General features: G+C 45.0%; 1 protein-coding gene across 2 annotated transcripts in view; it reads left to right on the plus strand.

Moving 5' to 3' along the window:
• Positions 1-18,245, plus strand: part of LOC147121402 (uncharacterized) — a 260,350-nt gene that overhangs the window by 39,693 nt on the left and 202,412 nt on the right. For both annotated transcript variants that reach the window (XM_085981621.1, XM_085981622.1), the window contains exon 6: positions 6,528-6,613. In XM_085981621.1, the coding sequence (XP_085837747.1) occupies positions 6,528-6,613 (86 nt within the window). The remainder of the gene's footprint in view (positions 1-6,527; positions 6,614-18,245) is intronic.

Here is an 18,245-nt window from a genome sequence, read left to right on the forward strand (position 1 = left end):
AAATAGAGGGAAATGCAAGCCCAAAGTTTTTTAAGGCCAGACCGGTACCTTATGCGATCCGCCCAGCCGTCGAAGCAGAGCTGGAAGGTTTGAAATGTTCAGGAGTACTGTCCAAAGTGGACTGGAGTGAGTGGGCTACACCCATCGTTCCTGTAATGAAGAGGTCGTTGAGTAATATGCCTGGGGAACCAAAGAAGGGTTGCATCTGTGGGGACTTTAAGGTGACAGTGAACCCAGTCCTTCACACTGTACAATATCCGCTTCCGCGGATTGAAGATATTTTCGCCTCGCTATCTGGAGGTAAACGCTTCACCAAAATTGATCTAGCCCAGGCATACTTGCAAATGGAGGTAGAAGAAGCCTCGAAACAATACCTCACGATCAACACTCATAAAGGTCTCTACCAATACAATCGGCTGGTGTTCAGGGTAGCATCATCTCCGGCTATTTGGCAAAGGGCAATGGAACAAGTCCTGCAAGGGATTCCAGGGACCCAGTGTTATTTGGACGACATCCTGGTCACGGGCAAAAATGACAGTAATCACCTCGCCAACCTGGAGCAGGTGCTCACTAGATTGAAGGAATATGGGCTCCGAGCTAATCGCCACAAATGCGAGTTTTTCCAGAAGCAGATCTCGTATTGTGGCCACGTTATTGATAAAGAGGGGTTACATAAGTCCCCTGAAAAGATTGAGGCAGTAGTCAAGGCTCCAGCACCGGAAAATGTGTCACAACTGAGGTCGTTCCTCGGGCTGGTGAACTACTACCATAAGTTCTTGCCGAATTTGTCTACCGTACTACACCCACTGAACACCCTACTGCAAACGGGGGTACCATGGAAGTGGAGTGACAAATGTAAACGAGCTTTCCAGAAGAGCAAAGCATTGATCACATCAAAAGAGGTGTTGGCTCATTTCAACCCAGCACTACCAATTCGGTTGGCGTGTGATGCATCACCCTATGACATTGGAGCGGTGCTGTCGCACAAATTCCCGGATGGCTCAGAGAGGCCAGTAGCCTTTGCCTCTCAGTCACTAACCTCAGCCGAGCGTAACTACGCCCAGATTGACAGGGAGGCCCTCAGCCTAGTGTGGGGAGTGAAAAAGTTCAATCACTATCTGCACGGGCAGAAGTTCACCTTGCTGACTGACCACCAACCACTTGTCTCCATCTTTAATCCAACGAAGGGCAATCCGGTGATGACTGCGCAATGGCTACAAAGATGGTCCCTTTTTCTAGGGGCGCACCAATATGAAATCGAGTATAAGGGCACAAAACAGCATGGAAACGCTGATGGGCTATCACGCCTGCCACTGCCTACTGCGGAGGAAGCACCAGCAGTGGATCCTGTTGAAATATTTCATTCGACTATAATTGAATGCTTGCCAGTAACTAACGCTGGTATAGAGAAGGAGACCCGAAATGACCCGACACTGTTTCGGGTATATGATTTGACGGTGAAGGGATGGCCAGCACATGGCGACTCACTGTTGCCAGCATTCTCATCCAGAAGAGAACAGCTGTCAGTATGCCAGGGGACCTTGATGTGTGGATCCCGAGTGGTAATTCCGCCCAAGTTAAGGGAGAGAGTGCTCAATGAGCTTCACGAAGGTCATCTGGGAGGGGTGAAAATGAAAAGCCTTGCTAGGGCTTATGTGTGGTGGCCGGGGATCGATCAGCAAATCGAGGACCTGACAAAGAGCTGCTCAGGATGCCAGAAGGTCCAAAATGCACCACCACATGACCCTCTACACCCATGGGAGTGGCCCTCATCTCCATGGCAACGGGTGCATATTGATTTTGCTGGTCCATTCATGGACTCAATGTTTTTAATAGCCGTGGATGCGCACTCGAAATGGCCTGAGGTGATCAAAATGTCCTCCACCACCACGGAGAAAACTATTGCAGTCCTACGGACCATTTTTGCCAGGAACGGCTTGCCAGAGCAGATTTGCTCTGATAACGGACCACAGTTTGTGCCCGAAGAGTTTCGAAGATTTATGAAAAGGAATGGGGTAAGGCATTACACATCCGCCCCGTATCATCCAGCCACAAATGGATTGGCTGAGAGGTTCGTACAAACCTTTAAAAAAGCAGTAAAGGCCATGTGCGATGACGACATTCCACTGCAGCATAAGGTGGACAATTTCCTGTTAGCCTACAGAAATGCGACACATGCAGTCACCAACCAGGCCCCGGCCATGATGTTCTTTAACCGAAGGTTGAGATCTTGTCTGGATTTGCTCAGACCAAATGTACGAAGAGATGTCGAGAGTAAGCAATTCCAGCACATCAATGAGAAGCCGACAAGGAGCTTCAATGTAGGGCAACCAGTCTTGGCCCGCAACTACCGAACAGAGAAATGGCAACCAGGAATGATACGCACACGGCAGGGGCCACTAATGTACACAGTGGATGTTGGGGAGAACATTGTGAGACGCCATGCTGACCAGATCCTAGAGTCACAGGAACGAGTCAACCCCATGTCTCGGCCACACGTACCTGGTGAGGAACCCGACGTACAGGTCGCATCTACCTCAGAAACAATAGCATTGGAAGCTGATGAATCAACTGACGACAGGGTGTTAGAATCGCCTCCGCACCAAGAGTGAGACACTCGGGAAAGGCGTTATCCAGAAAGAATCAGGAAGCCTCCCCAAAGACTGAATTTATAAATAGACTATTTTCAGTTAATGTTGCATGTTAAAAGTGTTAATTGTAATTAGTTTGATATTTAATTGTTAAATGAGTGTTATGGTACTGTTAATCTAAAAGGGGCGGAATTGTAATGTATGTACCTTTAAGGGGGAGAACTACTTTTTACAGCTCCTGTATCCTGTAGTACCAGCAGTGACCACACCTGTATATAAACCCTGAGTAGTGATCTGTACAGTTAGTTGCAGTTTGAACCCTCATTCAGTAAACACCTGTTGATTGTTCCCTGCAGTCTGTTGTCTGATTATTGAAGGACACAACATTAAGATACACGGATATAACAGTTGGGCGATTGGGCAGATGCATAGCAGATGCAGTATAATGTGGATAAATGCGAGGTTATCCACTTTGGTGGCAAAGACAGGAAGGCAGATTATTATCTGAACGGCAATAGATTGGGAAAAGGGGAAGTGCAAGGAGACCTGGGTGTCCTTGTGCACCAGTCACTGAAGGTAAGCATGCAGGTGCAGCAGGCTGTTAAGAAGGCAAATGGTATGCTGGCCGTCATAGCGAGAGGTTTCGAGTACAGGAGCAAGGATGTCTTGCTGCAATTGTACAGGACCTTGGTGAGACCACACCTTGAGTATTGTGTGCAGTTTTGGTCGCCTTATCTGAGGAAGGATGTTCTTGCCATGGAGGGAGTGCAGCGAAGATTCACCAGACTGATACCTGGGATGGCAGGAATGACGTATGAAGAGAGATTGGGTCAATTAGGCTTATATTCACTAGAGTTTAGAAGAATGAGAGGGGATCTCATTGAAACTTATAATATTCTAACAGGACTAGACGTTCCCGATGGCGGGGGAGTCCAGAACCAGGGATCACAGTCTAAACATAAGGGGTAAGCCATTTAGGACTGAGATGAGGAGGAATTTCTTCACCCAGAGAGTGGTGAACCTGTGGAATTCTCTACCACAGAAGACAGTTGAGGCCAATTCATTAAATATATTCAAGAAGGAGTTAGATATATTTCTTAAGGCTAAGGGGATCAAGTGATATGGGGAGAAAGCAGGGACAGGGTACTGAATTTGGATGATCATCCATGATCGCATTGAATGGCAGAGCAGGCTCGAGGGGCTGAATGGCCTACTCCTGCTCCTATCTTTAAAACATTGTACCTCTGACAGTGTAGCACGTCCTCAGTATTGTACTGGAGTGTCAGAGTATATTTTTGTTTTCAGGTTTCTAGGGTGGGACTTGAACCCACAATCTTTTGGCTCAGAGGTGAGTGTGCTGCCACTGAGCCACGGCTGACACTTGTATCTTTGTCCCATTCCCTCCAGGTTGGTTAGGTTAAAATCAGGGCTATCTAAGTTACTCTAGTCCACATTAATTTAGAATTTCTCCAAAATATTCCTGTGACCGCGGTAGATCCTTTAAATTATGTGACCAAATCTATCAGAACAAAGCTTATTTCCCTTTTTATCCGTGAGTGCTGAACCTTCTACTGAGCAACCAACAAAACTACCAGTGTCTATATCCACAGGCTCAAATGGGATTAACTCGCACTAAAAGTAATACTATCTGAGATTTTTTCTAGCCTTGCACTTATATATTTATCAGTAACAGATACATGGAAGCAAACTCATTTTGCTACTTTGTAAAATATCAGTAATTAATGAGACAATAATCAATGCTCAGTTTCAGTTCTTCCTATGGTATTATATTGCAACATGCAAGTCTTTTCAGCAATATTTTGTCTTTTCCTAATGAATTGCTTTATTGTGATGAAGATTGCAATACTCAACAAATAAGCTTGCAGATAAATGGTGTCGAAGTATGAATAGGAGTAAATTAATGGGTCTTGGTTTGATTAATTACAATTATTTAGCAGGTGGCCTCCAAAGATATGCAATAACAGAGTCAGTAATCCAATAAATTTCTTCCTGTCTAACAGGAACTCAAGTATGTTCTAATAAATAATTGAGCCTCTAGGATCTATCATAGACCTTTTTTAATTCTTAATTTATGCCAATAGCTTATGCAATTATGTAAAATACTAAGATATTCATATGTAAGCAGTTGATAATTGAAACCTGTTACACCGAAAATTAACTTATAAAGTGAAACATTACTTAAATTTTAGATTAATGCCTGTTTAAATAAACTTCAATAAGGTCACCAAGACACAACCTAAATGTCTTTGATATTATATTTATAGATGAGTACTTTTTGTATTTGTAGTCCCAGAATTCCCAGAAATTCGGGTCGTGGGCTTCCCGCAGGTGCAAGCCCCCGATCTGCACTTACCTTGCGCACCGGCCGTTGAGCTGTAGGGCCCCGTGGAATTCCGATCCGGGGCCTGGTCCAGCTGCTGGCACGTAGTGCTTGCGTATCCCAGGGGCGCAGTTAGTTCGATGCGTCCCCTAGGATCACGTGGGCCATGGGCAGCCAATCGGAGCAGGGAATGCTCCATTCATAAGTCTGTGCTGTCAAGACTTATAAATACTACGGCCCCAAAATAGCACTAAACCTTCAAATTTTTTTTTTTTAATCACATTTTTTAAATAAACTATAAATTACATGAAATAACTATTTTAATTTTAATTTTTGAAAAAAATAATTTTATATTCTAACGGGGGCTAAAAATAAACTTACCTTGCTTTAAAGTATTTAAAAATAATAAACCTGTGGAAAAAATGTTTTAATTTTAATTAATTCACCACTTACCTTGTAAAAAGCAGGCCTTACGGCTGCTTTTTATATTTCTAAATTCTGCAGGCTTACATTCCCAGAGAAACCTGTAAAAAAAAACTAAGTTTGATGCGCACGCGCAGCCTCCCCCACGCACACGTTCGACCTCTGAACCTCTTCGTTCAGAGGAACGGAAGTGCCAGTTTCCCGCGCATGCGCAGTGCATGCAGGAAACTGGCACTTCCATTGGGCCTACGGGTGAGTACCCCGTGCGTACTCACCCGTGGAGACCCGAAGTTCTGGGCCATTATGTTTGCAAATTATATTTAGCTTCTGAAAGATATCCTAAATAATTGGTGAGAGGAGCCAGATATTTATTCTAACAGGGTAGAAGCAAGTAAACTAGGCCCAGAAACCACTTTGTTTTAAAGTAATTAACAGAGTTTCTGTCCCCTACAAATTTCCTTCCAATTCTCTTTCCGTACTGTACTGAAGGCAGGACTCACATATTGTTTTATCGGTGACAACCCTTCAGTACCTCATTTCTTCATTTCTGAGCTTGGAAGGCATTATTAAATAAAACAAACCCATAAGTGAAAGAAAGAGGGACAATGTAATGAAAGGTCTGACTTTGACGGTGGCTTAGATCCCCCTTTAAAAAGGTAATAAATGAAATCATTTGACCACATTGACCTTTAGACAGAAGCTGTCTTTCAGATTTTTCATGTTAAGTTAGTTTGCATTTTCTCCCATTCCTTTTTCTTAGTTTCCCATTGCCAGGTACCATTCCCATGTAGGCAGGAAGGGGCTTCTGCTAAATCCACTCTGGCACTAGGTACCAGGAAGTACATAAGAGTGATACAGGATGACTGAATGTTACCCTCCTCTCTTGAGGGGAAGCACTTATTGTCCATTCTATGCTTTCCTCCAATAGCAAGGCCAGGCTGGAGAGCTCAACATATTTGGAATCTGTGTGTGAACCTGCTTTCTGCCACTCATGACACAGAACATAGGAGCTTGAAAGAAAAGATTGGTATTCTTAATTGTCAATTGAATCTTGCTGCTAAAGTGTTGGTTTACTTTGTGCACATAAAAGTTGCCATTGCTCTTAGAGATTCAGAACCTTTATAGGTCCCAAGTCAGATCCTATAGTCACTATCTTACTCCTGCTTGTTAAGGTTGTACAAGTGTGATGACGCTGTCAGAACTTGGACCCCATGCAAAGGAGTGTCTGTACCAACCACCAGCTGAACTGGATTCTAAGGTCAGTTAATTGAGAAAACTAAACAGCTTCTAAATTTCTTAGAGCTCCCAATGAGAAACATTGATTCTGAACCACATCAGTTTGACAGGAGTTTATAGAGATGCTTAATAATTATGTTACCCATACAAATATAGGTAACAACAGCAAATAAGTTATGTAATAGGGGGTACAAAAAGTCACCTAGGCTCCTTTGTATTGGAAATAAAAGTAAATTAAAATTGTTGCTATGTTAAATGTTATGAATCTGACATTTAAAAAACTTTACCCCTGATGAAGAGTCTTTGTACAATTTTTTCATGAAGTTGTCTGCACCCGCCCATCTCTCCCACCCCCCACCCCAACACTTGGCTACAATGCGGATTATACTAATTTCAATCCTAAATTCTCATCAGTCTAATGGTGATCTAGTATCATTTCTGGTACTATTTCAAATAGATGTATGGTAGCTAAGGATGACTTCATTGGACAAATACTAGATGCAGGATTAACACTTGTACATTTTTGGATCTTTTCCAACCTTCTTGTGCTAAATAATTTCAGCTTTCATATCGTAAATGCGTCTCTGGGGTTTATCTAAACTCCCCATACATTCATGTTTGTCCTCGCTTTTTTAACTGTCTCCTTCCCTTTTAAAACTCTTGTCATCAACCCCTTCTCAAAGAAAAAGCACTCTTGACCCATATGTCCTCGCTAACTACTGTCCCATCTCCAATTTCCATTTCCTCTCCAAGGTCCTTGAGCACATAGTCACTTCCCAGATCTGTGCTCATCTCTTCTGCAACTACCTGTTTAAATTCATTCAATCAGGTTTCTGCTCCTCACACAACACAAAACTGTCTTAATCAAGGTTACAAACAGCATTCTCCATAACTGGGACATTATCCTTACTTGTCCTCCTTGACCTCTCTGCAGCCTTTGACTCTGTTGACCACGCCACTCTCTCCCAATACCTCTCCTCCATTGTTAATCTCTGTGGGACTGCTCTTGTTCGGTTCAACTCTTATCTATCCAATCATAGCCAGAGCATCTCTGTAATTACTTTTCTCTCCACCACTGCATCATTGCATCCAAAATCTCCCAAGGATTCATCCTCAACCCCTCCGCATGCTTAGGTGGGATTCTCCTCTGTAATCTCATCTGAAATCAGGTAGGGTTAGGTCAAAGAATGTTGAAAAATGTGGGCAGTGAGGTCTACCCTGATGCAGCACCTCTGCCTTTGCACTGGTTGCTCCTTCATGATGGTGGGAATCCCACCAGGAGCCAGCCATGCATATGTCAGGCTAGGGCAGATACAAAGGGGCAGGGGAAAGTTCAACTCCATCAGAACTCCACCCCAGAGTAGCATCCCCCACTTATTTATTATGACTGGATTTAAAAAGGCAGATGCCAAACAAAAACTAAATAATAATGGCTATTTTTTACCACATCTCTTATGAACCATATACTTGTGGAGACAACTCATTCAAAAACATAAACATGGTTAAAAGTGGAAAACTATGTTTGTCACATGGAGAGCACACCATGGTTAAGTTTCATTAATATATTTTCTTCTTGCACTTATTCTCTTTTTCTTGGCTTTTTCTCCTTTTTCTCAGTTTCTGAATTTCCTCCAATTAAATATTGGGAAGACTGAAGCCACAAACTCCATTCCCGAGCCATTGATTCCACCCCCCTCCCTGCCACTGTCTGTGGCTGAAGCAGACTGTTCACAACCTCGGCATCCTAGTTGACCCTGAGCTGAGTTTCTGACCCCATATGCTCTCTATCATCAAGACTGTCTACTTCCACCTCCGTAATACTGCTCCTGCCTCAGCCCATCTGCTGCTGAAACCCTCATCGATGCTTTTGTTACCTCCAGACTCGACTATTCCAATGCTCTCTTGGCTCCCATCTTCCACCCTCCATAAACTTCAGCTCATCCAAAACTCTGCCACCCATATCATAACATGCACCAAGTCCCATTGTGCTCGCTGATCTACATTGGCTCCCGGTCCAGCAATACCTCAAATTTAAAATTCTCCTCCTGGTGTTCAAGTCCTTCTCCCTATCTCTGTAACCTCCTCCAGCCCTAAAACCCTCCGAGAATTGCTAGAATTCTGGCCTCTTGTGCATCCCCAACTTATTTCGCTCCGTGCCTTCAGCTGCCTAGATACTAATTCCCTGGAATTCCCTCCCTAAATATCTCCACCTCTCCACCTCTCTCCTCATGTATAACGCTAGTTAAAACTTACCTTTTTGACCAAGTTTTTAGTCACCTGTCGGAATATCATCTTATGTGGCTTGGTGTCAAATTTTGTCTGATAACACTCCTGTGAAGCGTTTTCAGATGTCCTACTATGTTAAAGGTGCTACATAAATGCAAGCTGCTGTTGTGATGAGCCCAGGGGTCAATACTTGGCCCTCTTTTATTCTGAATATATATATATGATTTGGACTTTGGCAGAAAAAGAATATGAAAATTTACCAATGACATAAAAGTAGGGAAATAGTGAGAAGGACTATAAAGGACTTCAGGGCGCAGATTAGTAGGATGGGCAGATGCAACTTCATGCAGAGAAGTAGTACATTTTGAGAGGAAAAATAATGGGAGTACACATTCAAAGGAAAGACATTTAAGGAACGGAGATTTAGCAGTTCAAATAGTTCCTTGAAAGTGTAAATGCAGCTAGATAAAACCATTAAAAAAGGCCAATAGCAGTTTGGGGTTTTATAAGTAGGGCATAATGCAACAGGAAAGACTTTTACAAGGTAATGGTTAGGCAATCGCGTGCAGTCTTGAGTACCCGATTACAGAAAGAACATTAAAGTTGTGGCAAAGCCGCCAAGAGACTCTTGCAGTAATGTATATAATTGCCTTTAACAGGGGTTTGTTACCTTTAAATGTTTGCTCTGTATAAATAGCGCGGGTTCGGTAAAATGTCGATCCAGCGCGATGACGTCATCACGCAGGTCACGTGACGTTCCCAACGGCGGGAAACGTGATGACATCATGACGTCAGAGGGGGGAGGCGTATCCTTTCAGTCCTCGTGGAACCAAGTATTGTACAGACCTGTTTAGAGTTTCTCCTGCGTTTTTGTTTGTAACTTTTACCAGTGCATTAAACCATGTTTGGTTAACTGCTAGTTTCAATCTCAGTACTTTTGTTGGGAGTTGAGAACTCCTACAAAGTCATATAATGTAAGAAGTCACACAACACCAGGTTATAGTCCAACAGTTTTATTTGAAATCACAAGCTTTCGGAGCGCTGCTCCTTTGTCAGGTGAGGTGGAGAGATGCATAAAGACACAGCTTATATAGTCAGAGAATAATGCCAGATGACTACAGGTAATCTTTCTAACTGCCATTTATCACACCACAGCAGAGAGATAATCACAGCAATCAAAGGTGTGAATGGTGTCCAAACAGGTTAGTCAGGAAAACATTACATCAAAGAACAAGGAGGTGGGGTCACAAGGGGTCAAATGTTGCAGATGCTGGGGTCTGTATGAAAAACAAAAAACAAAATTTTTTTTTTGCTGGAAATCACAGCAGGTCCGGCCGCATCTGTGTAGAGAGAACAAGCCAACGACGACTCAAGTCTGGGTGACCCTACGTCAGGTGGGGTTACATGTAGCGTGACATGAACCCAAGATCCCGGTTGAGGCCGACCTCATGAGTGCGGAACTTGGCTATCAGTTTTTGCTCTACGATTTTGCGTTGTCGTGTGTCTCGAAGGCCGCCTTGGAGAATGCTTACCCGAAGATCGGAGGCTGAATGTCCTTGACTGCTGAAGTGTTCCCCGACTGGGAGGGAACACTCCTGCCTGGCGATTGTTGTGCGGTGTCCGTTCATCCGTTGTCGCAGTGTCTGCATGGTCTCGCCGATGTACCATGCTCCGGGGCATCCTTTCCTGCAACGTATGAGGTAGACAACGTTGGCCAAGTCACATGAGTATGTACCATGTACCTGGTGGATGGTGTCCTCACGTGTGACGATGGTATCTGTGTTGATGATCTGGCATGTCTTGCAGAGGTTGCCGTGGCAGGGTTGTGTGGTGTCGTGGTCGCTGTTCTCCTGAAAGCTGGGTAATTTGCTGCGAACGATGGTCTGTTTGAGGTTAGGCGGCTGTTTGAAGGCGAGTAGTGGAGGCGTGGGGATGGCCTTAGCGAGGTGTTCATCGTCATCGATGACATGTTGAAGGCTGCGAAGAACATGGCGTAGTTTCTCTGCTCCGGGGAAGTACTGGACGACGAAGGGTACTCTGTTGGTTGTGTCCCGTGTTTGTCTTCTGAGGAGGTCTATGCGATTTTTTGCTGTGGCCCGTCAGAACTGTCGATCGATGAGTCGAGCATCATATCCTGTTCTTACGCCCACGGACAACCTCAGGATGCTCCACTTCTCCAGCTTCCACCCTAACCATGTTAAAGAAGCCATCCCCTATGGACAAGCCCTGCGAATACACAGGATCTGCTCAGACGAGGAGGAACACGATGGACACCTACAGATGCTGAAAGATGCCCTCGTAAGAACGGGATATGACGCTCGACTCGTCTATCGACATTTCCGACAGGCCACAGCAAAAAATCGCATAGACCTCCTCAGAAGACAAACACGGGACACGACCAACAGAGTACCCTTCATCGTCCAGTACTTCCCCGGAGCGGAGAAACTACGCCATGTTCTTCGCAGCCTTCAACATGTCATCGATGATGATGAACACCTCGCTAAGGCCATCCCCACTGTTAAGTCCGTGAATGATTGAGACACGGACTAGCAGGAGAGAAAACAAACAGATCTTTACTGGTGAAAGGCATAAACTAAACTAAACATCAGAGGCTCTCTAGCGCCTTTTATACAGGGGTGGTCACTGCCGGTACTGCAGTCTGAGACCAGTTATTCTCTTAAAGGTACATACACAACAATTCCTCCCCTTTTAGATAAACAGTACATAACATTCATTTAACAACTAAATGATAACGAATTACAATCACAATTACTGTTGCTAGATACATTGGTTAAGTTTAAGCAATTATAAGTTCAGTCTTTGAGGAGGCTTCCTGATTCTGTCTGGATAACGCCTCTTTGGGGTATCAGGTTCTTCTGGCAATGTTGAGTCGGAATCAATGTCGTTGTTTGGTTCATCTGCTTCCAATATTACCGGTTCTGCGGTAGCTGCAATTGGAACGTCGATTTCATTACCAGGTGTATCAGATCGTGGTGTGGAGTTGACGTTTTCCCGTGACTCTAGAATCTGGTCAACATGGCGTCTTACAATGCTCTCCCCAACGTCCACGGTATACATGAGAGGTCCTTGTCGTGTACAAATCGTTCCTGGTTGCCATTTCTCAGTGCGGTAGTCCCAGGCCAAAACTGGTTGACCTATCTTAAAACTCCTGGTCGGCCTTTCATTCATATTCTGAAACTGCCTGTTCTCCACATCTCTTCGGACGTTTGGCTTAACCAAATCCAAGCGGCATCGTAGTCTTCGATTGAAGAACATCATGGCTGGAGTTTGGCTGGTAACCGCATGTGTCGCATTCCAGTAGGCAAACAAGAAGTTGTCCACCTTGTGTTGTAGGGGTATATCTTCATTACACATTGCCTTGATAGCCTTCTTGAATGTTTGGACAAACCTCTCGGCCAATCCATTAGTGGCTGGATGATATGGGGCAGATGTGTAATGCTTAACACCATTGTTCTTTAAGAACCTCCGGAACTCTTCAGACACAAACTGTGGTCCATTGTCAGAGCAAATCTGTTCAGGCAGCCCATTCCTGGCGAATATGGTTCGTAAAACTGTGATAGTTTTTTCCGTGGTGGTTGAGGACATTTTTATTACCTCTGGCCACTTTGAATGTGCATCCACCGCAATTAAAAACATCGAGTCCATGAAGGGACCAGCAAAATCAATGTGCACCCTTTGCCATGGAGATGAGGGCCACTCCCATGGATGCAGAGGAGCTTGTGGTGGGGCGTTTTGGACCTTCTGGCATCCTGCACAGCTCTTGGTCATCTCTTCGATTTCTCTATCGATTCCCGGCCACCACACAAACGCTCTGGCTAAGCTCTTCATTTTTACCCCACCCAGATGACCCTCATGAAGCTCATTGAGCACTCTATCCGTCAACTTAGGTGGAATTACTACTCTGGATCCACACATCAAGGTTCCTCTGCACACTGACAGCTGTTCTCTTCTCGGCGAGAATGCTGGCAGCAGTGGTTCGGCATGTGCTGGCCATCCCTTCACCGTTAAATCATAGACCCGTGATAGTGTCGGGTCATTCTGTGTTTCCTTTTCTATGTTTGCATTCGTCACAGGGAGACATTCGACTATGGTCGAGTGGAATAACTCCATTGGATCCACTGCAAGGTCTTCTTCTTCCACCGTCGGCAACGGTAGACGTGACAATCCATCAGCATTTCCATGCTGTTTAGTTCCTTTGTACTCGATGTCATATTGGTGTGCCCCTAGGAAAAGGGACCATCTCTGCAGCCGTTGTGCTGTCATTATCGGTACGCCCTTCTGAGGGTTGAAAATGGAGACAAGACGTTGATGATCGGTTAGTAGAGTAAATCTTTGACCGTGCAGATAGTGATTGAACTTCTTCACCCCCCACACTAGGCTGAGGGCCTCTCTGTCAATCTGGGCGTAGTTGCGCTCGGCAGAAGTTAACGAGCGTGACGCAAAAGCTATCGGCCTCTCCAAACCATCAAGGAATTTATGTGACAGTACCGCCCCAATGCCGTAGGGAGACGCATCACACGCCAGCCTGATTGGCAGTGCTGGGTTGTAGTGAGCCAATACTTCCTTTGAAGTGATTAAGTCCTTACTCTTCTGAAAAGCACACTTACAATCATCGCTCCATTTCCATGCTACCCCCGTTCGTAGCAGGGCGTTCAGTGGGTGCAGAATTGTCGACAAATTCGGCAAAAACTTATGATAGTAATTCACCAACCCGAGGAATGACCTCAGTTGTGACACATTTTCAGGCGCTGGGGCCTTAACAACTGCTTCAATTTTGTCAGGGGACTTATGTAACCCCTCTTCATCAATCACGTGGCCACAATACGATATCTGTTTCTTAAAAATTCGCAGTTGGGGCGGTTGGCTCGCAGCCCATGTTCCCGTAGTCTAGTGAGCACCTGTTCTAGGTTGTTAAGGTGTTCACTCTCATCTTCACCTGTTACAAGGATGTCGTCCAAGTAACACTGAGTCCCCGGAATCCCTTGCAGGACTTGTTCCATCACTCTTTGCCATATCGCCGGAGCCGATGCTACTCCGAATACCAATCGATGATACTGGTAAAGACCTTTGTGAGTGTTTATCGTGAGATACTTCCTAGCGGACTCTTCAACCTCCATCTGCAAATATGCTTGTGCTAGGTCAATTTTTGTAAAACGCTTCCCTCCAGACAGCGAGGCGAAGATGTCTTCTATCCTTGGAAGAGGATATTGTACTGTGCGAAGGACAGGGTTCACCATCACCTTGAAATCCCCACAGATGCGAATCTTCCTTTGCTCTCCGGACTTATTGCTTAACGTTTTCTTCATGACAGGAACGATGGGTGTCGCCCACTCGCTCCAGTCGACCTTAGACAACACGCCCGCCTTCTCCAGATTCTCCAGCTCTGCCTCGATGGCTGGGCGAATTGCACATGGTACCGGTCTCGCTTTGAAAAACTTGGGAACTGCATTCTCTTCTATTTTTATCGAGGCGGTTATGCCTTTAAGCGTGCCCAGTTCTTGTTGAAATACCTCTTTGGCGTTAGCTAAGATTGTTGACAATCGTCCAGGAGTGACGTCTTCATCTTTTTTACCGTCCACCGTCATTGCATGAATGGAATGCCAATCTAAGTTTATCTTCCTGATCCATTCCCGTCCCAATAACGGTGGTCCACCATTTGGCAGTATGTAGAGATACAATTTCCGTATTTTCTTGCCATTGTATTCGACAGGCACCCTTATTTTTCCTCTGGGGTATACTTTTTGCCCCGTATACGTCGTCAAGACGATGGATGTCTCTCTCAAGGGTATGTGTGAAAATAGCCGCTCGTAGCCTCGTCGATTCATGACGGTTAGCGCTGATCCTGTGTCCAATTCCATTTTAACTTGGGACCCTGCTATCGTGAGAGTGACCCAAATGGTTCGGTGATCCTCTTTTGCGATTACATTGTGAAGTTTGAGACAGCTTAGTCTCCTGTTTCCGGATTCACTATCGCTCATCTGGTCTTTGGAACTACTGTCCGTCATCTTTTGTACTTTCTTGTACGGTTCCTTAGTAGCCTTTTTGTTGTCGCTGGTCTTCTTCCCAGACCTACAAACTTGTGCAATGTGTCCAATCTTCCCGCATTGTCTGCATGTTTTGTCTTTGGACCAGCAGTCCTTCTGGTCATGGTTAGTTCTGCCGCAGCGATAACATTTTGCAAATCCCCGTGTCATTTCGTGGGTGCCGTATTCCTGAGGTTTTTGTTGAATTTCTGCAGCTCCCCTGGCTGCTGCTTCATACGATACTGCCACGCTGAAAGCCTTATCTAGCGTCAGCTCTTTTTCTGTGAGTAACTTCTTCTGTGTTCCTTCACTCAGGAGTCCACAGACAAATTTGTCCCGTAGGGTATCTGCCAGCCCTGCTCCGAACTGGCAGTGCTTTGATAGCTTGCGTAGTTCCGTAAGATACTCAGCATTGCTCTCATCTTTGTGCTGAGTTCTCCTGTGGAATTTAAATCTTTCTGCTATCAACAGCAGTGCAGGGTTTAAGTGCTCCTGTAGAACAGCAACAATTTCGTTAAAACTCTTCGCCTTCGGTTTGGCTGGAGTAATCAGATCCCACAATAGGCCGTACGTTCTAGCGCCCATTAAGTTTAGCAATATTGATGCCTTTTTCCCCTCCGCTATTTCATTTGCCTCGAAATATACCTCGACTCTTTCCACATACGTGGTCCAGTCCTCTAATGTGTTATCAAAAGCAGTGATACAGCCAATCTTCAGCATCTTGCAAATCTAAAATGGCGCCTCCCGCGCTTTGCCTTCTTCCCCGATTTAACAAAATGGCGCCTCCCGCGCTTTGTCTTCTTCCCCGCTGTTGTTAACGTTGCTTTCCACGGTTTCCTGCGTGTTAAATATTAATTCGTTTTCTTTTATTATCTTCCCGTCGTGGAGCGGACCCTCTGGGACACTTCCCTCCCTCTTCTGAGGTCCAAACGCTGCCCAGCTTCGAAACACCGGCCGCGCCCTGTATGCTCCACCCTCTCTCTCTCCTTGCTTCCCGACTCGCTGCCCGGCCCCGTTGAAAGGCCACCCGATCGAGCTTCAGCCCGCCGCAGCCCAGGAAGGATCAGAGCACTACCTGCCACCAGCCCGACTAGCTGGGAAACCACGGACCGAGGAACCCAGCCTGGCTCTGGACAGTCTCTCCTGCGAGTTTTTAAATCGATGATTGACGGTCGACGGCCGTTTCTCGAGTTTCAATGGCCTCTTATTTTTTTTAATTTTTTTTTTCTGGCTCCGACCTTCAACAACATCGTCGGAGCGGCTGCTGAGTTGCAGGTAAATTCGTTTCTAACTCGTCGCCAGTGTTAAGTCCGTGAATGATTGAGACACGGACTAGCAGGAGAGAAAACAAACAGATCTTTACTGGTGAAAGGCATAAACGAAACTAAACAACAGAGGCTCTCTAGCGCCTTTTATACAGGGGTGGTCACTGCCGGTACTGCAGTCTGAGACCAGTTATTCTCTTAAAGGTACATACACAACACCCACGCCTCCACTACTCGCCTTCAAACAGCCACCTAACCTCAAACAGACCATCGTTCGCAGCAAATTACCCAGCTTTCAGGAGAACAGCGACCACGACACCACACAACCCTGCCACGGCAACCTCTGCAAGACATGCCAGATCATCAACACAGATACCATCATCACACGTGAGGCACCACCCACCAGGTACATGGTACATACTCATGTGACTCGGCCAACGTTATCTACCTCATACGTTGCAGGAAAGGATGCCCCGGAGCATGGTACATCGGTGAGACCATGCAGACACTGCGACAACGGATGAACGGACACCGCACAACAATCGCCAGGCAGGAGTGTTCCCTCCCAGTCGGGGAACACTTCAGCAGTCAAGGACATTCAGCCTCCGATCTTCGGGTAAGCATTCTCCAAGGCGGCCTTCGAGACACACGACAACGCAAAATCGTAGAGCAGAAACTGATAGCCAAGTTCCGCACTCATGAGGTCGGCCTCAACCGGGATCTTGGGTTCATGTCACGCTACATGTAACCCCACCTGACGTAGGGTCACCCAGACTCGAGTCGTCGTTGGCTTGTTCACTCTACACAGATGCGGCCGGACCTGCTGTGATTTCCAGCAAAAAAAAAAATTTTGTTTTTTGTTTTTCATACAGACCCCAGCATCTGCAACATTTGACCCCTTGTGACCCCACCTCCTTGTTCTTTGATGTAATGTTTTCCTGACTAACCTGTTTGGACACCATTCACACCTTTGATTGCTGTGATTATCTCTCTGCCGTGGTGTGATAAATGGCAGTTAGAATGATTACCTGTAGTCATCTGGCATTATTCTCTGACTATATAAGCTGTGTCTTTATGCATCTCTCCACTTCACCTGACAAAGGAGCAGCGCTCCGAAAGCTTGTGATTTCAAATAAAACTGTTGGACTATAACCTGGTGTTGTGTGACTTCTTACATTTGCCCACCCCAGTCCAACACCGGCATCTCCACACCAAAGTCATATAAAGCAGTATAGATTCATTATACCAGGGATAAGAAAGTCTTGTTTTGAGGAGAGACTTGAGATACTGGGACTATTCCAACTGGAGCAGAGAAGGCTAAGAGAAAATTTAATTGAGATTTTTTAAAATTATGAAGGGTTATGATAAAATTAATCGGGAAAGACAATCTTATGGTTGGGGAGTTAGTCACAAAAGGTTTGTACATTCAAAATTGTCATTAAGAGAGTATGGTGTAAGTATAGGAGAATTTTTGTAATGCACAGAGTTGTTAAAGCATATGTTTTGCCACAGAGAGCAGTTGAGGCAGAGGCCATTGCATCTTTTAAAGGTAGAGTAGATAAATATTTAAAACAGAGGAAGATATAGGATTATGGAGACAGAGCAGAGCAGTGGGTTTAGTTTTGGATTGGTCTAGCAAAGAGCTGGCACAGACATGTGGGCAAAATAGCTCTCTTCTGTGCTGTCAATGACTGTTGAAGACAGGAGATGATTAGAACCTCGTACATTGATAGGTGCGAGATATGTTGATTACTTTGAATGGGAACAGTTTTATGGGTGTACTGTAAATTGAAGTGAGGTCAACTGGAAGAAGCTGTTCATACAACATCAATGAATTGCATTTATATCATGTAGTGTGATATCATAGCAACATTATTACTCAACATATATGCCAGACACACACAAATCTTGTCAGGCTCAGTTTATATAGAGTATATGCCTGATCTTTTTGCATTTTAGATATGTCTGTGTGGAAAATACATGGGCATAATCTGTTATGCAAACACATAATTGGAGATAAAAGAATAGGTTTATGTTATGCAATTCAATTCACACTAAAATTTTAACTCGGGACTTCGTCCTAGTTATTAATTCCCTCTCGATTTTCATATCTTTGGAT

This window comes from Somniosus microcephalus, chromosome 3, assembly GCF_052327205.1.
Source record: "Somniosus microcephalus isolate GS21.2 chromosome 3, FLI_Smic_1.0, whole genome shotgun sequence".
Lineage (NCBI taxonomy): Eukaryota > Metazoa > Chordata > Chondrichthyes > Squaliformes > Somniosidae > Somniosus > Somniosus microcephalus.